The sequence below is a fragment of the Sceloporus undulatus genome, chromosome 1 (assembly GCF_019175285.1).
Source record: "Sceloporus undulatus isolate JIND9_A2432 ecotype Alabama chromosome 1, SceUnd_v1.1, whole genome shotgun sequence".
NCBI classification, from domain to species: domain Eukaryota; kingdom Metazoa; phylum Chordata; class Lepidosauria; order Squamata; family Phrynosomatidae; genus Sceloporus; species Sceloporus undulatus.
Genome location: NC_056522.1, coordinates 294,788,483 through 294,812,823, shown reverse-complemented (window position 1 = coordinate 294,812,823; position 24,341 = coordinate 294,788,483). Strand labels below are relative to the sequence as shown.

General features: G+C 44.3%; 1 protein-coding gene across 1 annotated transcript in view; it reads left to right on the top strand.

Moving 5' to 3' along the window:
- The first annotated feature begins 6,869 nt into the window (after nucleotides 1–6,869).
- The window catches only part of FGF3 (fibroblast growth factor 3), an 18,271-nt gene continuing 799 nt past the window's right edge, over nucleotides 6,870–24,341 (top strand). The window contains exons 1-2 of the mRNA XM_042459611.1: nucleotides 6,870–7,233; nucleotides 16,826–16,929. Coding sequence (XP_042315545.1) covers nucleotides 6,870–7,233; nucleotides 16,826–16,929 — 468 coding nt within the window. The remainder of the gene's footprint in view (nucleotides 7,234–16,825; nucleotides 16,930–24,341) is intronic.

Below are 24,341 nucleotides of genomic sequence, written 5' to 3'. Positions count from 1 at the left end.
GTATCTGCACGGGGATACTAATACTTTTATTATACTAATACTAATGTTGTTATTATTATTATTATTATACTGCAAGGGGAGCACATCCCTCCCAGCAGTTTCCAAGAGGCATGTTTCACCAGTAATGGGTTTTTAATGGGCGAAGGCGGGCCCTGTCCCTCCCCTCCCTCCTCCTCCTCCTCCTCCTCCTCCGTTCCAGGTATTGATTGCGGACAAATTGGGGCTTCCTCCCCTCTTTCCGCCCCGCAGCGCCTCCTGTCAATCACTCCCCCAGAAAAAAAAGGAGGGAAAGCGACCCTCAAACAAACACCCCTCGGATCCCCTCCAGACACCTTTCAGGGTGTGTCCCCAAATGTTTCATGCTGCTGCTGCTGCTTCTTCTTCTTCTTCTTCTTCTTCTTCTTCTTCTTCTTCTTCTTCTTCTTCTTCTTTTAATGTTCATTTTATTCTGTTTGAACTGGAACTTTTTTTTCCAATTTTGGTTGTAGTTTTTTTTTATTTTAATTTTTTTTAAAATCTCAAGTCGTATTACTTTACTGTAAAACATTTTGCCACCCACTTTCATAGTGTAATACCTAATATCTCTCTATCTATCTTCCATTAGTCTTCTTGTATCCACACTGGAGAAATAACTCGGTTTGGAACCGCTCTAACTAGCTGTCTGGCTGAAGGCCGTGGAATTCTAGGAGTTGGCGTGTGTTCTGAGGCCCAGAGCGGAGACAACAAACTCCCATTCCCAGAATCCCACACCTTGAGCCAGACAAAGAGTTAAAGCGGTGCCAAACAGGGTTATTTCTCCAGTGTGGATGCAGCCCACTGGAACTCATCCGGTGCCAGCCAAGACTCCAAAGGGAGTCTTATTCCTATCTACAAAATAACCCACCCACCTTGATCTTCGTCAATAAGACCCAGTGCTAAGTGGGGCTTCTTGTCTACATTATAGACTGCTGGTTGTCATCACGAGTTGGCAGTAAGTCTCCAATATAGATGCCCCCCTCCCCCGCAGAGTTCCCTTGCCCGCGTCTTCATTTGAAATCGAAAGGTTGAAGGCAAGGAGAAGTAGATGGTAAGCCTGAGGGCATGGCAACGTCTAAGTAACAATTTGTAAACCGCTCTGGGAGCCTTTTGGCTGAAGAGTGGGGTATAAATGAATAAATAAACGTCGTTTTCCTTGGGGGGGGGGGGAGAGGAGGCATTTCTAAACCATTGGACCACAGTTCCCATCATCGGTGGCCACCGTCCTGGCTGGTAGCCGGGGCTCATGGATGTTGTTGGAGTCCCACATCAGCTCTAAGTGACACACACGCACCTATATATGTCTATGTGGTCCAAAACACACAGCAGAAATAGTCCAGCTTGAGACCACTTTAACTGCCCTGGCTCAATGCTAGGGAATTCTGGGAACTGTAGTTTTGTGAGACGTTTAGCCTTCTCTGTCAGAGAGCTCTGGTGCCACAAGGACCTACAGTTCCCAGGATTCCCGAGCACGGAGCCAGGGCAGTTAAAAGCAGTCTCAAACTGGATTATTAATGCTGTGTGCTTTGGACCTCTGTCTGTCTGTCTGTCTGTCTGTCTGTCGTTTCCCGTTTCCGACACAAAAGGCTGTGTGTCATGGGGTTTCCTTGGCAAGTTCCTTCAGAGGGCGTTTGCCATTCCATCCTCTGAGGCTGAGAGAGTGTGACTTGCCAAGGGTCACCCACTGGGTTTCATGGCTGAGCCAGGATTAAACCCTGCGTCTCCAGCGTCATTCATAGTCGTCCAACACTCAACTGGCTATCCTGTGTGTGTCTGTGTGTGTCTCTGTGTGTGATCGTATTGAATGTATTCTTTGTATTCTATTATGTTGGTTTTTGGCTGAAAATTAGATGATCACTGATGAATGAATTTAGCCGTGTCTACTGTAGACGAAGCCAGCCTGCTGTTGTGGTGGTTTGAGTGTTAGACTTAGACTCTAGAGACCAGGGTTCGAATCCCGGCTCAGCCATGAAACGCACTGGGGGGACCTTGGGCAAGTCACACTCTCTCAGCCTCAGGGGAAGGCAATGACAAACCTCCTCTGAAGAAACCCAACCCCAGGATAGATTCGCCACAGGGTCACCAAGTCAGAAATGACTTGAAGTCACACAACAACAACGACTGCTTTCTACTCCATCAAATGCATTTGAGGAAGTAGACATGACGAAAGCGCATGCTGCCAACTTCTTTCCTTCAGTTAATCTCAAAGGTGCTACAAGATCTCCCAACAAGAACAACTGTAGAGGAAATCTAGACCTAGGCATCTAATTGCGTCCAACATTTGCTACTTCCAAAAAAGTGGATAGAGGATTGAAGGCTTCAAAACCTGGTTTGGAAAGAGCTCGCTCAGGAAGTGAGGACGAAGAAAAAGACCCACAACGACCTGGTCTTCCTTGACAGTCTCTCATCCAAGTACTAACCAGGGCTGACCCTGCTTAGCTTCCAAGATCAGACAGGATTCGGTGCCCTTAGGGTTTTTAGGCTCTCTGTGTGTCTACACACACACACACACACAGAGAGAGAGAGAGAGAGAGAGAGAGAGAGGCATAATTAAAAATCTTCCCAACAGGAATCTCTGGACCACATCTGACGTCCCGCCCTCAGTTCGAATCCGACCACATCAAAGCGCTCTCTTGGGTTTTATAAAGGAGGAGGAGGAGGAGGAAAAGGGAAGCCCACGCAAAGACGGCCACCAAACTGGCACCAGGCCAGGGTGGCTTTTCCTCCGCAGATGCCCGAGTGGGCAAAAGCAAGGTCTCAGGGCCGGCGGCGGGTCTTTCATCTCGATTCTGTACGAAGCGACCCTGCTGCGAGCACTTGGGTGTTTCCACAGGTTTCTACCAGTCCAGTTGGGATGCTGGGATTTGAAGTATAGAGAGGAGTATATGTGTAGATAGTTTTTTGTGGTTTTTTCGGGCTATGTGGCCATGTTATAGAAGACTTTATTCCTGATGTTTAGTCAGCATCTATAGCTGGCATCTTCAGAAAGGGTGAGAAGAAGAGATTTCTCTGGAGATGCCAGCCACAGATGCTGGTGAAACGTCAGGAAGAAACTCTTCGAGAACATGGCCACACAGCCCCAAAACCCACAAAAAACTACAGATGCTGGCCAGGAAAGCCTTGGACTTCACAATATGTGTAGACTTTTCGGCCAGAGAGCTATAGTCTTTCCCTAAACTGTCTAATTTACCCATTTGTAGGCTGCTCTGAGAGCATTTCTGAGGAGCGGGGGATAAATACAATACATTTGTAAAAAATAATAAACGACAAACCCATCTATAGGCTGCAGGTGGTGCAGCTACCGCGGAATTAAAGCGCTATTATAGTTGTGTGTGAAAGGGTTCCCTGGAGGTGATCCTGATTTCTTTTTTAGTAAAGACATCCCTAAAGCCAGCTAGCCAACCTGATAAGTTTCCTTCCTCACTCATTCTTCCATAGCCCTTGTTTGTATTTTGCGTGGTTGTGTGTATATGAAGGTTAGTGGATGATGGGTGTGTGCCAAACGAGCAAAGCTCAAACCATCGTGCCGTCAAAATGGAAGAAACCGAAGTTTGCCTGATTTGAACGTCACCCTCCGCTAGTTTGCTTCTAAGGCAGGGCTGGAAGACTAGGAATCTTTAGGGTTGTAGTTTTTTTCTTCCCTAGAGGAAATGGTTCGGAAACTGCCCATATTTTCCGGCAATTGCGGCTGGGCTGCATCCACACTGCAGAAATCATCCAGTCTGGCTCCACTTTAACCGCTATGGCTCAGTGCTATGCAATTCAGGGGAATGGGTTTTGTGAGACATTTCGCCTTTCCTGTCAAAGAGCTCTGTTGCCACAACAAACGACAGTTCCCTGAATCCCATCGCATTGAGACATGGCAGTTAAAGCGGTGTCAAACCGGAATATTTCTGCTGTGTGGATGCAGCCAATTCTTTCGATTCGTTCAGTGTCCCCTTCTCTCTGAAGAAGACAGAAAAGCGATGGGGGCGATATTCTTTTTCAGGACAGGATCCCGGCAAAGTCCTTTCCTCTCGCTGTATTGATTTGTCGCATTCGTTGTGAAAAACCAATACAATATTACGCAATCGTACAGTATTGTATTACCAGTGCTGCTTATGTATTTATTTCACACTTTGTTGTATGTTGCTGAACTTTTGAGGATCCGTCCGAAGTCGGAGCGACTTTGGATGGATCCCCAAAAGTTCAGCAACATGCAGCAAAGTGTGAAATAAATACATAAGCAGCACTGGTAATACAATATGGTTGTGTAATATTATCATCTTCTTCTTGTCGGGCTTTTCCATGCAGACGATGCGGCTTCTGTCAGATCAAATTCTACCTGCCAAGCCGGAGGGGAGCGTGGGAAAGGGAGGCGGCTTTCAATGCGGGTCGGGTCTCTCGGGGCGGGGGCTTCGGCTTCCCTTTTATGCCCCCTCCCAGGCGGCTGAGAGATGGACTCCCTTGGCCTTCCCAAACGGGATCGTGCCCTCCAGGAGGCAACACACTAGATCCCTTGCTGTTGCATGCCTTCCATTCGTTTCCGACTCAAGGCGACCCTATCAAGGGGGTTTCTTGCCATGATTTGTTCAGAGGAGGCTGGCCATTGCCTTCCCCGAGGCTGGTCACTGGGAATTCGACCCTGGTCCCCACAATCGGTTTCCAGTTAAGGGTGGGTTGATGCCTAAAAGAGGGATTTTGTCGTTGGTCTTGTTTTGTTTTGTGCTTTGCAAGTCACTTCTGACTCATAGCGAACCAGCCACGGTTTTTTGTTTTATTTTGTTTTGTTTTTGCAAGATTGATTCAGAGGAGGCTTGCCATTGCCTGGCTCCGAGGCTGAGAGAGTGTGGCTTGCCCAAGGTCCCCCAGTGGGTTTTCATGCGGGGATTCGACCCCTGATCTCCACAATCCTAGCCCAAGGTTCAAACCATTACACCACGTTGGCACTACCCTTACGTAATTTTCTATTTTTCGTATTACACCAGAAATTAAAGATCCAAAACACACTGCAGAAATAATCCAGTTCAAGACCGCTTTAACTGCCCTGGCTCAGTGCTAGGAATCCTGGGAGCTGTAGTTTATTGTGGCAGCAGAGCTCTCTGACAGAGAAGGCCAAATGACTCACAAAACAACCGACAGCTCCCAGAATTCCCTAGCATGGAGCCCGGACAATTAAAGCGGTCTCAAACTGGATTATTCCTGCAATGTGTTTTGGACCTATAATGTTGAGGAAATTAAGCCTCTTCGGTTGCTTTCTTAAAAACCCAACCTATGGCATGCAATCGAATTTCTTTAGCAGTGCTTGTTTTTCTCCGTTCAGAGCAAAAGTTTTGGTGTCGCAGTTTTCCGTGAGAAAGCCGAAGGAAATCTCGGGGGGGGGTCGAATTAAGAACAGTGGAGCCTTGGAAACCACAAACCCGATTCCTGGCAGCAGGGCGACGTTTTCCAGGGTCCCGGATCTCCTCTCTGTGGGAGTGCATGAGATATAACTGCATGCACACTGGAGAAATAACCCGGTTTGCACCGCTTTAACTCTTTCTGGCTCAAGGCTATGGAATTCTGGGAGTTGGAGTTTGTTGTGGGCCCCGTTCTGGGCCCCACAACCAACTCCAACTCCCAGAATTCCATAGCCTTGAGACAGACAACTTATAGCGGTGCCAAATCGGGTTATTTTTCCACTGTGGATGCAGCCTTACAGCCTTGGAACTCACTTGGAGACCTTGGGCAAGTCACACTCTCTCAGCCTCAGGGGAAGGCAATGGCAAATCTCCTCGGAACAGATCTTGCCAGGGAAACCCCAGAATAGGTTCACCGCTTTAGGGTCGCCATGAGTCGGAAACGATGTCAAGGCGCGCAGCAACCGAGGCCAAGCAGGCGCAACGCATCTCCTTCCCCAGAGCGAGATGAAGAGACACTTGCCTGCGAGGCGACCAGGCCTCCTGCTTTTCCAGGACGGGTCCTCCATTTCCACCTCCCGTCTAGAGTCCGAAACACACGGCACGAATAACCGCTTGAGCTGCCAGGGCTCAATACTTGGTTGGGAATTCTGGGAACTGTGGTTTTGTGAGACATTTAGCCTTCTCTGTCAGAGAGCTCTGCTGCCACAATAAACTACAATTCCCAGGATTCCCTAGCGCTGAGCCTAGGGCAGTTAAAGCGGTCTCAAACTGGATTATTTCTGCAATGGGTTTTGGACCTGGGAAGAATTCCAAAACGCCTTCCAGTCGGAGCAGGACTAAGAAGAATGAATTTACCATTTCTAGAAGTGTCTCTCTCTCTCTCTCTCTATATATATATATATATATATCTTGAATTGGTTCATGCCGCCTATTTTTCCCTGGACGGCCCTCCATGCCTCCTCCGGGTCCTCCTTGGTTCTTCCTGCTTGCCTGCCTTCTCCTTTTCGGGGCCGAGAAAGAGGGGGAGAGAGGCGGGGGTCTGGGAAGGTCTCCCTGTTTGTCCCTCGGGGGGCGTGGGGCTGGGGCTGGAGGCGATGCTTGGCAAGGACTCTGGGAGGCTTCCCTCCTCCTCCTCCTCCTCCTCCCCCGATGGCTCTCTTTCCCTCCCTCCCTCCCTCCCTCTTTCGGGCACGGAGGGGGGATGCCTTCCTGGCTGCTGCCGTCGGTTTTGGGCCAGGCGCCCCCTCCCCGCCCCCTCCGTCTCTTCCCGGGCGGCCTTTCGGGGCCCCCCTCTCTCCGTCCTTCCGCTCAGCCCAGCCCCTCCAGCTCACTCGCCTTCCCCGCCGTCGGGTCATTTCCAACCAGGCAACCCATCCCGATCGCCAAGGAAGGAGGGCAGCTTCGGGCAGCTGGCCTTCTCCCCTGAGCCCCGGCCCCCTGGGAGCCCTCTGAGGCGGCCTCCGCCATGCCAGGATGCTGAGCCCCTGCCTCGCCCTCCTCCTGCTCAGGCTCCTCAGGCTCCTCCTCAGGCCCCCGGGACGGGAAGGGCTCTCCCTCCTCGGGCTCCTCGGGCTGCTGGCGGCCACCCTCGGGGCTCCCCGCCTCCCCGAGGCTCCCGGGCGCTGCGGCGGCGGAGGGGGGGCCTGGTCCTCGGCGTCGTCGTCGCGGGGCTGCCTTCCCCTTCGGGGCCGGAGGGATGCCGGAGGGCGCGGCGGGGTCTATGAGCATCTCGGCGGAGCCCCCCGACGGCGGAAGCTCTACTGCGCCACCAAGTACCACCTCCAGATCCACGGCAACGGGAAGGTCAACGGCACCCTGGAGAAGAACAGCGTCTTCAGTGAGTAGACGGGGAGGGGGGGTGCCAGGAAGGGCCCGGGGCTCCCACTCCCCCCGAGACCCTGAGATGAACACAGCCTGGGTTGTGGTTAACTGCCCTGGAGCCGGTCTGGGCTCATGGCGAGATATCTCCAAGGTCCTCTCTCCCCCACTGCTCTGCTAAAGTCCTGCAACCCCATAAAACCCGTGGCCTCCTTAACAGAGTCCATCCATCTGGCATGCGGCCTCCCTCTCTTCCTGCTTCCCTCCACCTTTCCCAGCAGAATGGTCTTTTCCAGGGATTCCTGCCTTCTCATGATGGGTCCGAAGTATGACAGCCTCAGTTTGGTCATCTGGTGAAGTCGGAGGATTTAACGCCTGGCATCCATAGGTTTTGGTGGGTTTCCCGGACTATGTGGCCATGTTCTAGAAGAGTTTCTTCCTGACATTTCGCCAGCATCTGTGGCTGGCATCTTCAGAGAAAGATGCCAGCCACAGATGCAGGCGAAACATCAGGGATACACTCTTCTAGAACATGGCCACATAGCCCCAAAAACCCATAAAAAACCTTTTGTCATCTTGGCTTCCAGGGAGGTTTCCGGCTTGATCTGCTCTAGGACTCACTGGTTTATCCTTTTGGATGTCAACAGAATCCTCAGCACTCTTCTCCAGTGCCACATCTCCAATGAACGGATTTTCTTCCTATCTTCTTTCTTTCCTTCCTTCTTTCTTTCTTTCTTTCTTTCTTAATGTCCAGCTGTCATCTCCATACATGGTATATAGCATAGGATACAGGTAGAATTCCAAGATATAGCCGTGTCCATCTGTAGAAGAGTATGTAGAGAGATCTTGTAGCACCGCTGAGACTAACTGAAAGGAAGAAGTTGGCAGCGTGAGCTTTCCTAGGCTTCAGTCTATTTCCTCTGAAGAATGGGACTATAGGCTAGAAAGCTCATGCTGGCAACTTCTTTCTTTCAGTCAGTCTAAAGGGTGCTACAGCCTCTCTCTGCATGGCCTAGTATAAATTTCATTTTCACCTATCACTTCCTACACATACTAGAAACGCAGTTGCTCCCTACAGGGTTGTTAGAGTTGTTATGGGTCATTCTCAACCCATGGCGACCCTGCGGATGAGACATCTCCAAGGCCCCTGTCCTCCGCTGCTCTCAGGTCTTGCAAAGTCATACCCGGGGCCTCCCTAACAGAGTCCATCCATCTGGCAAGGGGTCTTCCTCTCTTTCTGCATCCCTCCACCTTTCCTAGCATTATTGTTTTTTCCAGTGAGTGGTGCCTTCTCATGATGTGACCAAAGTATGACAACCTCATAGGATCATAGAGTTGGAAGTGACTTCAAGGGCCATCTAGTCCAACCCCTCTGCCATGCAGGAATACATAAAACACTCCCGACAGATGGCCCTCCAGCCTCTGTTTAAAAACCTCAAAAGAAGGAGACTCGACCACTTTTCGAGGGAGTGTGCTCCACTGTCCAACAGCTCAGCATGACCATCCTGGCTTCATGCTTGATCTGCTCTAGGAGCCATTGCTTTGTCTTTTTGGCTGTCCTCGGGATCCTCAGCACTCTCCTCCAGCGTCACATCTCAAAGTGCTGTTCTTCCCGCTTTCTTTCTTTCTTTCTTTCTTTCTTTCTTTCTTTTCTCTCTACATCTTCATAGGAAATCCAATGGCTTGGACGATTCTAACTCTGGTGCTCCATTGTCTATCATGCGGGTCTTGTTCCTGGGATGAAATGGCAAGCAACAATTCATTGCATTTGCCTTCCTTTCTGTCCCGTCTTCTTCCAAGAAGGCTTGGGGAAGTTTCCACACTAGGCGGACAAGGAGTGAGGAGAGGGGGTTTGTCTTTTCGGCTGCATCCGCATGGCAGATGTAATCCACTTTGACGACACTTTAACTGTCATGGCTCACTGCTATAGGAACTGTTGTTTATGATGGCAGCAGAGCTCTCTGAAGGCGAAATGTCTCACTTAAAGCTACAAAGCCCAGAATTCTGTAGCCTTGAGCCATGGCAGTTGAAGTGGTGTCAGAGTGGATCATTTCTGTGGTGTGGATGCTCTTAAAGTCTGCTCCACTCTCAGCCGACAACAAACTCCAACTCCCAGAATTCCATAGCCTTGAGCCAGGCCAGGTAAAGTGGTGCCAAACTGGGTTATTTCTCCAGTATGGATGTAGCCCTTGTTTTAGCTCTGAAATATAAGGAGAGAAGACATTCACCCTCAGGAATGAACCAAATCAAACCAAGTCCCAGCCCTTTGGCGGGGAGGGACTCAAAGCTATCCCACCAGCAGTTGTTCTTGCTTTGCTGAACCTCAGTGGAGGAGGCTCGCTTCAAAAATGGGCAATGGTGCCCGCTGTCCAGCCTGCCCTTCCAGCCTGGATGTGCCACCAAAAGAAGGCTTGAGAGAAAGCGGGGATCAGGCACTAGGTGCCTGGCACCCCTGGACTGGCTAGGGCTGATGGGAGTTGCAATCCAGCAACAGCTGGACAGCAACATGCTCCTCCGTGGTGGTGGTGGTGGTGGTAGTAGTGTGTGCCTTCAAGTCCTTTCCAATTTGTTGTGACCCTGTCATGGGTTTTTCTTGGCAAGGTTTCTTCAGTGGGGGTTTGCTATTGCCATCTTCTGAGGCTGAGAGAGTGTGACTTGACCTAGGTCACTTTCCATGGCCGAGGTGGGATTCGAACCCTGGTCTCCAGAGTTGTCGTCCAACCCTCAAACCACTATACGCCACGCTGGCTGTCATACATACTCCTCACCCCTGAGATCAAAAAACGTTCCTCCAGTTTTATTTCTTTTATTTATTTATACTCTGATTTTCTGCTGCTCTGGGTCCCAAAGTGGCTTACGACTTGCCTGGATTAGCAAGAGGATTGTAAAAAAAAGCCTGACAAGACAAGCCTCCGACTAAAAGAAGAGCCATTTGACCACCTACAAGGCCTTTCTTCCTGGCCTTCTCATGCTGTCTGTACAAAGCTGGAGTGGAGTGTCTGGGACTTGGAAGTTAGTTGGCAGACAGTCAGAGTCCCAGTAATCCTTTTGTGAGGTGTAGTAGTTGGACTAGGACTTGGATGGACTCTTAGCTTGATGTGGAAACCCACTGGATGACCTTGAGTAAGTCACAGACTCTCAGCCTCAGAGGAAGGCCAAGGCAACCCCCATCCCATGAACAAACCTCATCAAAAGCCTTTCTTTTTTGGAAGTGAAGGCATAATTTGTTTTATACAAACTCTTTCCAGTGATTTCACTTCAGCTTTTGATGCCTCTCTGGACCATACTAAAAAAATTACTGATTGAACAAACCCTGCCAAGGAAATTGCCATAAATTAGAAGCGACTTGAAGGCACACACAAACAACAGCAGCAACATCTTGTTTTAAGAAACCAAGCCCTTCCACTCCAGCAAAGCAGATGCAGGCAGTGAACCATAAGACATCACAGTGTCTTTTGCTGTGTAGCTCTTTGCCAAATCCCACAGAGCAGGGCTGGTTATCGTTTGCTCCTTTCAAGGTGCTTGTTTCAGGACTTGAGAAGGGTGATGGTGTTCTTGCATCAGCCTCTTAGTGGCTTTTTAAGGACCTCAGCTCAGTCCCCCCTCTTTGTTTGTTTTGCTTCTCCCTTCACATAAAAATCCCCTTTGCACAAAAAGGTTGCTGTTGCTGTTGTGTGCCTTCTTTAGAGTCACAAAAATATACATGGAAAAAGTTCTCTATGATGCTAAACATACTGCTGTTGTTGTGGGCCTTCAAGTAGTTTCTGATTTATGGCAAGCCTAAGGCATTGAACCTATCCTGGGGTTTTCTTGGCAAGATTTGTTCAGAGGAGGTTTGTCATTGCCTGTTCCTGAGGCTGAGAGAATATGACTTGCCCAAGGTCACCCAGTGGGTTTATATAACCCACATATAGAAGCGCAAATAAATGGCAAATAAATTGTGTGTGTGTGTGTGTGTGTGTGTGTGTGTATTTGGGCTCTGTCATATCTGGAAGCAATAGGGCTGTGATCTTCCCCCCTTTTGCCCCTGAACAATACAGAATGGAAAGTTATGTGAGGGGCTTTCAAAAGCAGATTTTGAATTTAAACTGACCCATCCAGCAAGCTAGTTTTCCTCCCAGATGGCTAGAAAGTGACAGACACAAAGGAAGAGGCTGCTGAGAATTGCAAGCAAAGGGTTTCTTTTTTTTTTTAAAGGCTTGCCTTTATTTCACAAAAGAAGAAGTGCCCAGAACCCAGAGGTTTTTTCCCCCCTCTCTCTGTGATATGTCTCCCTTTTTTTGTTTGGGCTCCTAGAACTGCACCCCCGCCATCTCTTTGTTTCCTGGGCTCTTGTCATCCCTCCCAGAAGACATTCCCTGTGTGGGTTGGAGAGAGCATCTCTGAGAGAAGAAGATCTCCAGGCCTGGAATTTGTAAAAGGACCAGCTCAGGGGCTGTCACTTGGTTTATGCCTCTTAAACGGCGTGACTTTCCCAGGATGCTTTCCTCTTTGAATCCCCTGGTTGTAAATGAGATGGTTTTCACACTTAGGTCTGTTCATTTTAGCTGGTTTGTTTGGTTTTCTTTTCCTCCTTCCTCCCTGTTAACCTTGTTTGATTTGTGTTTGAAGGAGGGAAGGTATTTAGGGCAGAGGAAATGACACTTGCTTGCTTTTTTCTGGATAGATTGCCAAGATTATTAAGGAAATAACACCTAGCAGAGAGAGAGAGAGAGAGATTAGCCCTGCAAAAGGATGATGTTTACATTCAGGTGAATTCACTCAGGTGTACACCTTCATCCTTTGATAAGGATGGCATTCAGGGGTGGCACACAGGCGTGGATAACAACATGGTAGACAAGAGTTCTTAAATGCTTTTGATATTCCTTAGATCTTTCCTCTTTGCCTATGGAAACAGTTGATATCTCCAACCGCAAATAGTCCTGTGTGGGGGGTCACAAAATCTAGCCCAAGATGAGCCCTTCAGAAGGTCACTGAAACCAGATTGTGTCCCACTCTTAGGAGAAAACAGGGCATAAAGAAAATGATTCAGGGCATATCCACACTGTATAAGTATAGCTGTTTGATGCTACTTTAACTGCCATAGCAGTTAAATAAACAATAGCCCCATCCTATGGAATCCTAAGTTTAGTAGTAGTTGTATTTTTTGGAGATAGTTTGACATTAGTTACTACCTTCACCAAGCTATTATTTATTTGTTTATCTCCCACATTTGCCCTGGTATAGGGACTCAAGAGCTCTCTGGTAGTTTATTCTGAGTGCCCTAGGAAATTGCAAATCCCAAGATAACTAAGTTGCACCCAAATTATGATACTGTATATATATTTTTGATGAAGAAATATTAACACACATTTATACCCAACCAGCTATTATGTTCACTGTACAAGGGGCTAAGAAAGCTTGCTAAACCTCCCATGGGAGTAGGAAAGGAACTAGGTTTTCATAAATATCTTTTATACCAAGCAATGCCCTTTTCCAAGGTTAGATATATAGAAAATCCCCAATGAATTAAAGCATTCCCCCAATTCATTTGATCAAATCTTACATGTGTATAGTACAAATGCATCAAAATTCCAGTTTCATTTCCGCCATCTGTTGGAAAGAAATGCCCCCCCCCCCTCACATTGCTGAAAAAAGATTTTTTTTGGCTGCGTTTGCACTACAGAAATAATGCAGTTTGACACCACTGTACTATAGCTCAAAGTTATGGAATTCTGGGATTTGTAGTTTTGTGAAATATTTAGCCTTCTCTGTCAGAGCTCTGGTGCCACAGCAAACTACAAATCCCAGGATTCCATAGGATTAGTCCATGGCATTTAAAGTGATGTCAAACTGCATTATTTCTGTAGTGCAGATGAAGATGCAGCCTTCCAGTCCAAGCAATAAGACAGCCGAACCTAAACTACATTGTCATGACACATGGTTATAAAATCTTTTCCTGAATTCCAAGGAACAGTATTGAATATCTGCTACTGTCACCGAAGTAAGAGAAAGAGAGTCTGAGTTCATTTGGGTTCTTTTTGTCAAAATGTAAGGATGAATTCACACATGTAAACACGTGTTAGTGGCCATCTTAAGTGACATCTTCAGTGTGGAAAACTGCCTGGACTGAGGGAACACCGCAAACATGACTTTAACATACAATACTTTAAAATGATGGCATTCAAATATGTTATGGTGCATTAGGCACTTTCATGGTCCTACCATACTGCGAGCCAGTTTATACCAACATAGTATGCTGCTCCACTGGCATTTGGTTCAGGTTGGGGGGGGACATGAATCTCAAAATCCATGGATGCTCAAGTCTCATTACATACAATGGCATAGGACATTATCAGACAAGGGAAATTGAAAGTATAATCCAATGGCAATCTGAACATAATCATGGGGTTTAACATTATTGCATGATAAACTACCACACACAATTTCGGGCAATGAGAAGTCAGTCTGAACGCAATCATGGGAACGATGATCACACACAATTTCGGGCAATGGCAAGCTATTTTCGGGCAATGGGAAGTCAGTTCGAATGCAATTCAAATTCACATAAATTCACTGAACTAGCGAATTCATGTGAATTCTTTCTGGCCCCACTTTCTTTTCATTCGAAATTAAGAGAAATTTCTCCCATGTGGTAAATTCCATAGTAAAAAGGTGTCCCTTATACACAATGGCAAAATCAAGGAATATCTTTTTCAAGCTGTGGGTGGTTGAATCCAGGGATGCAGAATCTGATGATATGGAGGTCCAGCTGTATTACTTGTTTGAAGTGGCAAAATTCCAGGTGTGGCATGACTTTTGTAGTGGTTGTGTGTTGCATGTGAAAGAGCCAATATGGTATAATGGTTTGTCTGCTGGACTACACACAGTAGACCAGAGTTTGATTCTCTATTTGGCCATGGAAACACTCTGGGTGACCTTGTGCAAATCATATACTTTCGGTCTCAGAGGAAGGCAAAGGCAACCCCACTCTGAATCCCTGCCAAGAAAAGCCTGTCATAGGTTCATTTTGGGATTACCTTAAATTGTAGACAAGCTAAAGGCACACAGCAACAACAATAATAACAACAACACTTGTGAGATTCTGTAGAACCAGGAGCCCTGAAATCTACATGAGTAGGCTTCCCTGGCTAAGATGTCTATACTCAATGGATGAATGTCAGGAGTGGGACAAGGGAAGCCACACAACATCAAGGTGGGATCAGTGGTGTAGCCTGCTGTCTCTTTCTCCACATGAGCCCTCTTCACATGCATGACACATGAAGAGGGTTATACAGTCAAGATCCTGTGCTGTGTTGTGATGGCATGGAATATGGAAGGAGAATATTTGGGGCAGCATGTCTTGACTTCCCTCTCAAAGTTCCATTGGGACTTTTTTGGACTACCTCTTTCGTTAGCTTGACAGTTTAGTTACCAAGAGCTGCGACTAAGGGAGTTTCAGTTTCAGATTCAAACCAGAGCTCAGCCATTTCTGACAGGACCTCATTTTTTGCAGCCCTTCAGATGAAACAACGGTCCAGGATATGCCAGCATAATGTTTTTCTTGTTGAAGTTACACCATGTAGGGTCCATGGTGGGGTTTCTTTGATCTTACCTGTACAGGAGGTTTACTGCAAAATCTTAAATCATCCCAGTCAATATAAACAGACCATAGGATTGTGCTCTGGGATTTATGCATACATTTCTTGAATTGTCCACAAATCAGTTTCAGTTTATAGCTCTACTATAATATTATTTTGTATAATGATAACTTAAGTGAATGAGAGGGTAATATCTTTCAAAAAATATTTTAAAAAGTAAAACATCTTTTCCTACAGGAGTTTAAGCATAATGAATATCTTGGTAAGTGATGTATAATTTAGCAAGATATTCATAATATGTCCAATAATAATGCAATACAAAACGTCTATTCTCATAATCAGAAATGCAATGAGTCAGCACATGAATCACAATAGTGCTTCCTACAGCATTTCCCAGGTGTTTCATTTTATTGGATGCTAGACCTCTATAGATAGATAGAGATCTGTCTGTCTGTCTGTCTGTCTGTCTGTCTGTCTGGATAGATAGATAGATAGATAGATACCTGAGATTTGTCACCCTATGTTCACCTCACCTTATGTCTCCTCCTACTTAGAAAACTCTTAAAAATGTAATACACTAACTCCTGTAAGATATTTGAAGTTTTGTCTCATTGTATGTTTTTACATTTCATGTGTGCGTGTGCATGCGTGCATATGTAGCACAATCCTTTATGAGTCCTGGAGAGAAAAGCAGGATATAGATTTTCAAAATAAATATGTGTGCCCTGATTAGAGAGCAAGGCATTCCTTCTTGCTCTCCATTAGATGTACAAGTAGTGGCAAACCTGTATTCATGTCTGTGTGCAACATGTTTTCGGTTTCAGAGAGAAGATAGGCATACCTTTGCCTTTCTTGTCCCACCTGTCTGGGCTATAAGACATTTTCTTTGAAGGGCTGAAATGGTTCTTTCTTTGAATCAGGCCTAGACAACCATATTGTCCTTTCCCCCAAGGACTATGCTGACTTTCTAAATGAGAAGACTCTTTTCATGGTTCCACAGTGGCTCTAAGATGCTGCAGCCACTCGGCTTACATCATTTGGCCCTCTGGAGACCTTAGCGAGAGTATTGTCCTGAAATGGGCAGCTTTGTGGTTTGTTTCAATAAGTCAAGCACACTTGAGTCCCTAAGAAAGGCATTAAGGGGGATTTAAACTTTTTATAGACATATAGGATTAGGTGGCCCTCTAGTTCAATGTCAGATCTTTCCCTCTTGAAGCAGTTCAGTCTCAATCAAACAGCTGGGAATTTACTAGTAAGAGTTTGCTTAAGACAGTTCCCAAGCTCTTGTTCGCTTGTATGTTATTATTTTTGATTTTGGTTGTGACTTTAGAAGGAAACCATGCCAGTAGTTTGTGTGGTGCTGAGCACAATGCTTTCCAGATGAAGGAAGCATTTTACTTATTATCAACTTGAGATCCAAGAAAAATATAGATTATGTATTATTCTTGCTCAGTTCTGGATTCACCTGATACACTTGAACAAATTATTCTAATTTTTTGTTTCATCTTCTGTTAAAATGGAAATGCTGATATTTGCTAGTGATATGTCAGTTGTGATTCTGCACTAATCTGATGGGTAGGTAGGCCTCTTATCCATCTCAGGCCGGGGGAATCTTACTTGCATGAAATTTGTGTGTCTTCTGTGAATACCAAAGGTACTGTAAAGCATGTAGAAATGTCACCATGAAATCAGCTGGACTTCAGTCTAAGGCTGAATCTGCTTCTGCAAAAATAATGCAGTTTGACACCACTTTACCATACCTCAGTGCTATGGAATTCTGAGATTTGTAGTTTTGTGAGATATTGAGCCTTCTCTAACAGAGAACTTTGGTGTCACAACAAACTACAAATCCCAGGATTCTGTAGGATGGAGCCATGACAGTTACAGTGGTATCAAACAGCAGATTCACCGTAAGTAAACCCATGATGCTCAAGAAGTAAAAGTGCTCTGAAGGTGTGAATGAAGAATTATATGCAAAATGGTAAAATGTACATGTGTTACCTAAAAAAACCCTTTGTATTTCTATTTTAGGTATTCTAGAGATAACAGCAGTGGACGTCGGGATTGTTGCTATCAAAGGCTGTTTCTCTGGCAGATACCTGGCCATGAACAAAAGAGGCAGACTTTATGCTTCAGTAAGTGCTATTTAAAAACAGAAGCATTTTAACTCCCTGTAGGAGTTCCAGTCATTTTCAATGGGGATTTAAAGGCCATTGTAATCAAAAGGAGAGAAATTATAGAAGAATCATTCATAGAGAACAAAAATAGGCTTTTTTGTTTTATTTGGGGGATTAAGCAGCCAGTACTTGGAGGCCTCTCACTGGAACATGATGGCAAGTCCTAGGCACACTTGTTTTTCTGTTATGTACACAGTTTATCAAGCAAACCACATAATCTCTGGTTTGCACTCTGGTTTAGCAAAGATGAACATTTAAAATTCCCTATATTTGCATATCAGATATCAGTTTAGATTGAGAATCAGCTTAAAGAGGTGAGGAAGTCTACAACTGACAATATGATTAGGAAGCTTTTCAGAAGAAAAATCTCCCAGGGATGTCAATAGGAGTCCCAGTTGTACAACGTAATGAATGGTCTCTCAGTGTGCATCAAGTAATTTGAGATTTAATGCCAGAGGTACAGCATGAAAGCCACTAACGTTCTGAAAGCATGTGATAAACTGAATCAAGTTTTCTTCCACTTTTTTTATGTAGTAAAAACTTTTATACTTTGATACAACTTCATGGTATGTATGTTATGATACTGTGTTCCAGATCCAAAGCACCACACATTTGAGAGAGATGCTGTATTGCTAATACAGTTGAAGGCTGAATAGGGTTGAAATATACTTTTTCTATAGCACACACTTAACAGAATCCATTGCAGAAGTGGGATACATGTATTAAATAAATAAATGCTTGCAGCTTATTAGCAGGCAAAACTGGGAAATATAGCAGAAGCTTTCATATCTAGCAACACAGGGCGGGGGGGGGGGGGAACCATTATCCAAGTAAAGTTTAAAACTTGTGGCTCATGGCTGCATTCATTTCATTTTTGTTTTGATCCCATCCTTCCCCATCCCCTAAGAAACTCAGAGTAGAGCAAATGAGCTTCCCAGGTGGATATTTGCAGTCAGGCACTGGCCAAGGTTTTGAGAGAGTTTATGGCTTACCATCATTCCATCTAGGACTGGCATTTCAGATTTGTGCAATTTTAGCAATAAGATGATGTAACTAATAGATTAAGTGCCTAAAACTGCAGTTTTTCATTGTCAGAGGACAAACTGAATGAGTGGGGGTTAGTGTTTTTCTTCAATAGGCAGTGCAAAGAGTTAAGAGTGATTTGTGAATCCTAGGTCTAATCTGCGCTACAGAAGTAATGCAGTTTGGCACTGCTTAAAAAGGCGATGTTCTAGGATTTGTAGTTCTGTGAGATAGCCTTCTCTCTCTCAGAGAGATGTGGTGTCACAACAAACTAAAAATCCCAGGATTCACAATATTGAGCCATGGCTGTTAAAGCAGTATCAAACTGTATTATTTCTGCAATGCAAATTAGACCTTGGTCAAGCAGTGAGACTTTCTTCTTTTGTTGCTTGCCCAGAGGCCCTCTGTATCTCTTCAAAATCAGCACCAGAGGATTTCCCCAGAGTAAGTTTGGAAAAGGGTCCTAGCCCTACCACATAGAACATCTTGGCCAAGGATGAGTATGTGTATATATGTGTGTATGTACGTATGTATGTATCTCTAGCTCTCTCTTTTATATTTATTTATTAATTTTAAAATACAGGCAAAACGACTACAATAGAAACACGTGCACATATATTACAAATAACGTTATTGATATTCTCATATATATGATGTCCTTGTTGTCTTCCTGTGAACTAAGAGAGGTCTGTTACATTTACATGCACCTCACATTAATTCCTAATGATATCAATTACACCGTCCATGTGTATTTGGTTTCTTATCTAACATAACCTTTAATTGTCACCTAAAATGACTTTTCATAGTCATCTCCTTTGTTCTCAACGGCTCTTGGCTAAACAAAATCTTAGTCTTCCTGCAGTAAAAACTAGTTCTTAACATTATTTTATCTTCTCCTTTAAATTGCAAACTAAATTTATGTATGAACATATACATGATCTATTATTTAAATAAACTCAGTGATACATAAACTCAAAACAATCCCTTGCTTAATATTTATCTGCATTTGCCTAGCTTACATTTGCTAGATTCAGTTTATTTACTTTATTTCAAATGGACACCATTCTTTTTCTAGTTTATGAATTTATTTTTTATTAATCATGTGTGTTAACTTGTCCATATTCCTCATTTCTTCAAACTTAAGTTTCCAGTCCTTTATTTTAGGGGGTTCATCCACCTTCCAACCTTTGGCAATGATTAGTCTCACTGCTGTTACTAAGTAAAGTATAATTTGCCAGTATTTATTTGTGTCTTCTTTACTGATCTTTGATGTCCTATGACTGAGAGACCTTCTAGAGCCCCAGTCATCAACAGCTCTACTCAGGTCTTGTGCTGGTCTATGACTGTAATAAAGATGAACTGAACTGAACTACATAGGTCTTGCAAACTCAGGGCCGTGACTTCCATGACAGAATCAATACACCTTTAATGTAGTCTCTCTCTTTTTCCACAGCCTTCCACTTGGTTAAGCATTATCCTCTTTTCCACTGAGTCACATTTATCTCATATGTACAAAGTATGTCAGCCACAATTTAATAATCTAAGGGCTCAAACAGACAGGCCAAAATAAAGCTGCTTTGGGTCACTTTGGAGGTATGCTGTTTAAATGACACACACATGTTAAGAGGCCAGAAGCTGCATCAAAACTGTGCTCTAGTCCTTAGGACTGGAGTGTGGCTTTGGAGTGCTTTCGGTCTCTTAGGATGCATGCATCATTTAAACAGTATATCTCCAAAGATACATGAAGCAGCTTTATTTTGGCCTGTCTGTTTAGGCCCTAAAGGCCCCAAATGTGAAAACCTGTTGTGTCTGTATAGGGTTGCCATAAGTGAGGACCTCCAAACCGGGACAAATGTAGAACAAATGTAGGGCAACATTTTCAAATGTAGGACACATTTTCATAAAAATGGAGGACGTGCAAAAATTGAGTTTTTTAAAAAAAATGTTAATATAAATGCATGTTTTTTAGGCATGATCAAAATGGAGGACATTTTGTCATTATTCCTAGACAGATGGCAGAAATGTACTTGCCCTCAGGTTCAACTGTACTTCTCAGAAGTGTGTACTTGGTCAAGGGACTGTGGTTTTTCTTCACTGCGCATGAGTTTATAAAAATCACAGCAAGTTACATTAGCCGTGCCTCAGAGGCTTGTTGATATCAATATCACCACCACCATCATCATCATCATCATCACTATAATTGTCCAGGAAAGGCAGACTTGTTAGCATTCAAAGCGCCATAAATACACAGAAAATGCACTTGCATATATTTAATAATAAAAAATAATGAAAAAAACAAAGTATATATTTGATAATAAAAATTAATGTAATAAAATAAAACACAAGCAATAATAAAAATTAATAAAATAAAATAAAAACAAGCAATAATAAAAATTAATGAAATAAAATAAAAACAAGCAATAATAAAATTAATGAAATAAAATAAAAACAAGCAATAATAAAAATTAATAAAATAAAAAGCAATAATAAAAAGCAATAATAAAAATTAAAAAATTAAATAAAATAAGTATTTTATATTTTTAAAAATAATTTTAAACCCCCAAAATACCAAGGCAGACCTAATGGCCACTGACTCAGCTTTCCTCCTCCTCCTCCTCCTCTGCCCCAATTCTGCCCTGGCCCCTTCAAGGCACCCTTCCTCCGGATCCTTCCTCCTCCTCCTCCTCCTCTCCCCCCTCCTCCTCCTCACGATGGCTGGCGTGCGTGGAGGGAAGCGGGGCAGGCGTGCATGCGCGTCGAGTGAAGTGGGGCAGGCGCGTGCGCTGCCACTGGCCCCTGCTGAGGCTTGGGCGGCGCGCGTCGAGGAGCCCGTCCTCTTTGGCCAGCTGGCCAATGGCTGGCTGGCCAAAGCAAGGGACGAGCTCCTGTTTTGGAGCCCCGCACGCGCGCAAGCCCTCACACTGGAGGCGCGGTGGCGGCGGCGCTTCTGCCGCCGAGGAGGAGGAAGAAGGTGGAGCCGGAGGAGGAGAGTTGGCACTGCCCACCGCGAAGATGACGAGGAGGAGGTGGGTTGGCGCCACAGCAGCTGCATTAGCGGCAGCGGCAATGGCCGGAGCGGGCCCCCGAACCGGGAACAAGGCATGGGTGGGGGCCCAAACTGGACCGGGACCGGGAGGGGCCCCCCCAAAACCATGATTGGCACGGGGGCCGCCGGGTTATGGCAACCCTATGTCTGTACCTTGTACTTCACAAAAATCTGCCCAGGATAGTCCCCTCCAAATCCTTCCAGTGTGCTGAAGACTGGAACAGGGAGAAGAATTGTTCCCTTCCTGGTTCTGTTGATGGAAACAGTTCCTCATTCAAATTACCTCACTACATTTCACCTATAGACAACAAACAAAAAAAGACAAGCTAACAAATAACCAGCATTTCAATTCTCTTGACTGAGGCCCTACATTCAGCTGATATAACGCAACACTCTACTTACTAGGGTGGGAAGACTATTCAAAAAACTTTTTTTTTTAGAATGGTAAAAAACATGATTATTCAGTTTTTGGGACACCTGATAAGAATTGTCACAGTTAGGAGTTACTCTACTCAAAATCTGCTTATGGAATTTTTGCATTGAAAACAATTTTCTATGTAGGCGACAGCACTATATGCCAAAATAAATAAATAAATCTTCTCTTCCCCCATCCTGCTGTCAAATAGCAGGAGCAGCAAAGCAAAAAGAAGCCCAAAATGTGGCTGAAACTGAAATTAGAAGTGATACAAAGTCATTTCTGGTTGCATCAGGCACACGAGTGCAGTCTTCACAAAAGGGGGTGGGGGATGGGGACAAGAATTGCCCCTGCCTCCCCTGCAGGTGCCCAACCTTTTCGTAGGATATGAAAGAAAAGATCCAAGACACTGACCATTCTTCCAGTTGGTGTCTTATACTTGTGTAAGTTCCCAGAGAGAGATAGTTGGGTGCTTTTATCCAATGTGTAAAGTCCACATTCAGATTAAGGTTCCAGAAGCAGGGTTGTGAATTCAGTGCCGTAAACATGCATGTTGGCCATGGTTGTGTGTTACACATTGCATGTAGAGATTTACACTGTTATGCAGGATGTTGGCCACTTAACCGCTTCTTTTCAACCAGACTACATTGATAACACTGGTACCAAGCTCAGCCTGGTGGACCATCTAGTGTGCTGCTCACTCCCAAGGCCACCTCAGAGCTCTGTCAGCTCTGAGCATATGTTCCAGAGTAGCCAATAATATGTTCTCTAGCCTATTTTCAGTCATTTCATGAAGAATATTCCCCCACCATTGCTCTACTTATTTTCCATTGCTGTGATTTCCTCAGATCAATTAGATCATCTCTTCATCCAGGGAGAGGATGTTCAGGAGGAAGGACATATCCCTACCCCAATAGTTCATCAAAGCTTTAACAGAATTGTGAGGCTGTGTGACAAGAAAACTCCCAACAAGCCACTAGAAAGTCACCAGTCTCCTAGGGGCAGGCTATCTTTAAAAATCCCCTACAAAGATTTGTTCTCCTCAACAAAGATGGAGGAGGCACTGAGTCTAAACATAACCAAGCAGTGCCCTTTTAATGACAATGGAACTGTATCAAACTCTCTTTACTTTCAGATCATTCTCATATTACATAACATATATAAAAAATAGGCCACTGTTTGTTCCACTGAATGTGGGGCTTGAAATTACCCAGGAAAGGCCCATGGTGGCCATGAACATGTCAGACAATAATCAGTATAGAAGTACCCCAAAGTTCTCCAGAAAAACTACCCTCAGTCATCTCCTAGACCATCTCAGCCAGTTCAGACAGGGAAAATGTTGAACAGCAAGGTGTATATTCCAGGATATCAAATTCTATTTCTTAAAGTAAGGTACATGCATTCCCAAAGAAAACTATATGGTGACTCTGCTCTAGTCAATACAATTCGGATATTCTATTGCCCTACTTCCATGTATCACAGCAAATTATTTAGCTGCTAGAAAGCATTCTGACAAGAGCCAAAGTAGCATGGTGGTTTCAGTGTTGGCCTACAACTCTGAAAACTGGGGTTTGATTCCTCATTTGGCCATGGAAATGCACTGGATGACCTTGGGCAAGTCACACTCTCTCAATCCCAGAAAACCTAATGATAAGGTCACTATAAGTCAGGAACTATTTGAAGAGTTCTATATGAAATTATTTGAAACAATAAAAAATATCTTGCTAGTGTTTTGTCTTTGTGTAACATCCCCCCTCCAAAGTGATAAGATCTGCAACTTTTGATTCATAGTTATAGTCATGTCTTGGTCCTTCTATATTGTACTCATGACAGTTGAGAATGAACCTATGGCCTCCCTCTGCTGGGCTAACTGAGAATTCTCTAAAGCCTTTCCTTAACAACATCATGTGAGTTAGTAGCAGTCACATTCCCAGTTGTGACCTAATCAGGACTCAAAGCCTCGAGAGTGTAATGTGTGGAGAACTGTGAAATAGAAAACAGAATGCATCCATGGAAAACTGTTATGCTGAAATCTTTACACCTTTACAGGCACTAATTTGATGGAACAAAAAAGTGGTTTAAGTTCTCGGGATTATTTCCAGTATCCACCCATCCTATCATTCATTTTATTCTAATTTGTATTAATAAGGTAAATACGGAAGTACACACGTGGCACTCGTGTGGTCAGATGAGGAGCACACCAATGTTAGTCAAGGATTATCTGCCTTCCTCAAAATCACAAAGCAGTGCTAATGAAATCCCTTGAGGTACTGTATTTTGAAATAATTGACGCATAGTATCCATTAATTCCAGAGTGATGCAAAAGCACTTCACTCCAAAACAATGCACTTCACTCCAGAACAAAGTGCTTGCTTTGAACTTTAGAATATGGAAATCAGAACATAAATTTCTGAGTTAGCAATACACCTTTTTTGTGTGACAAGTTTGTTGTCTCTGTGTTTCCCATTCATGAGACTGAACAAATTTATGGTATAAAAAAGATTCATGATGTAAAAGCTGGAATGTGTCTTTTTATCCTCATATTTGGACAAATGTTAATTTTCCCATGTTCACCAGCTCCAGGGATCTCACACATCTTTTTATTGTTCATCTATGCAGTTGAGATACAGATCAGATAAACTACAGATTTCATTTGGCAACTGCTTTGATCTCATTTTCAGTGTCACATAAAAGCACAAACTCTGCTTGGCTTTGGTTTAGAAAAAGAGACTCAGAGGTGTGGTCATTATGTTTAAAACAGGTGCATCGAACTCTGACTGAAGGACTTAACTCTCCATCCAACAGATGCCCAACCTTTTTCAATTTGTATATTTTTTATTATTATTATTATTATTATTATTATTATTATTATTATTATTATTATTA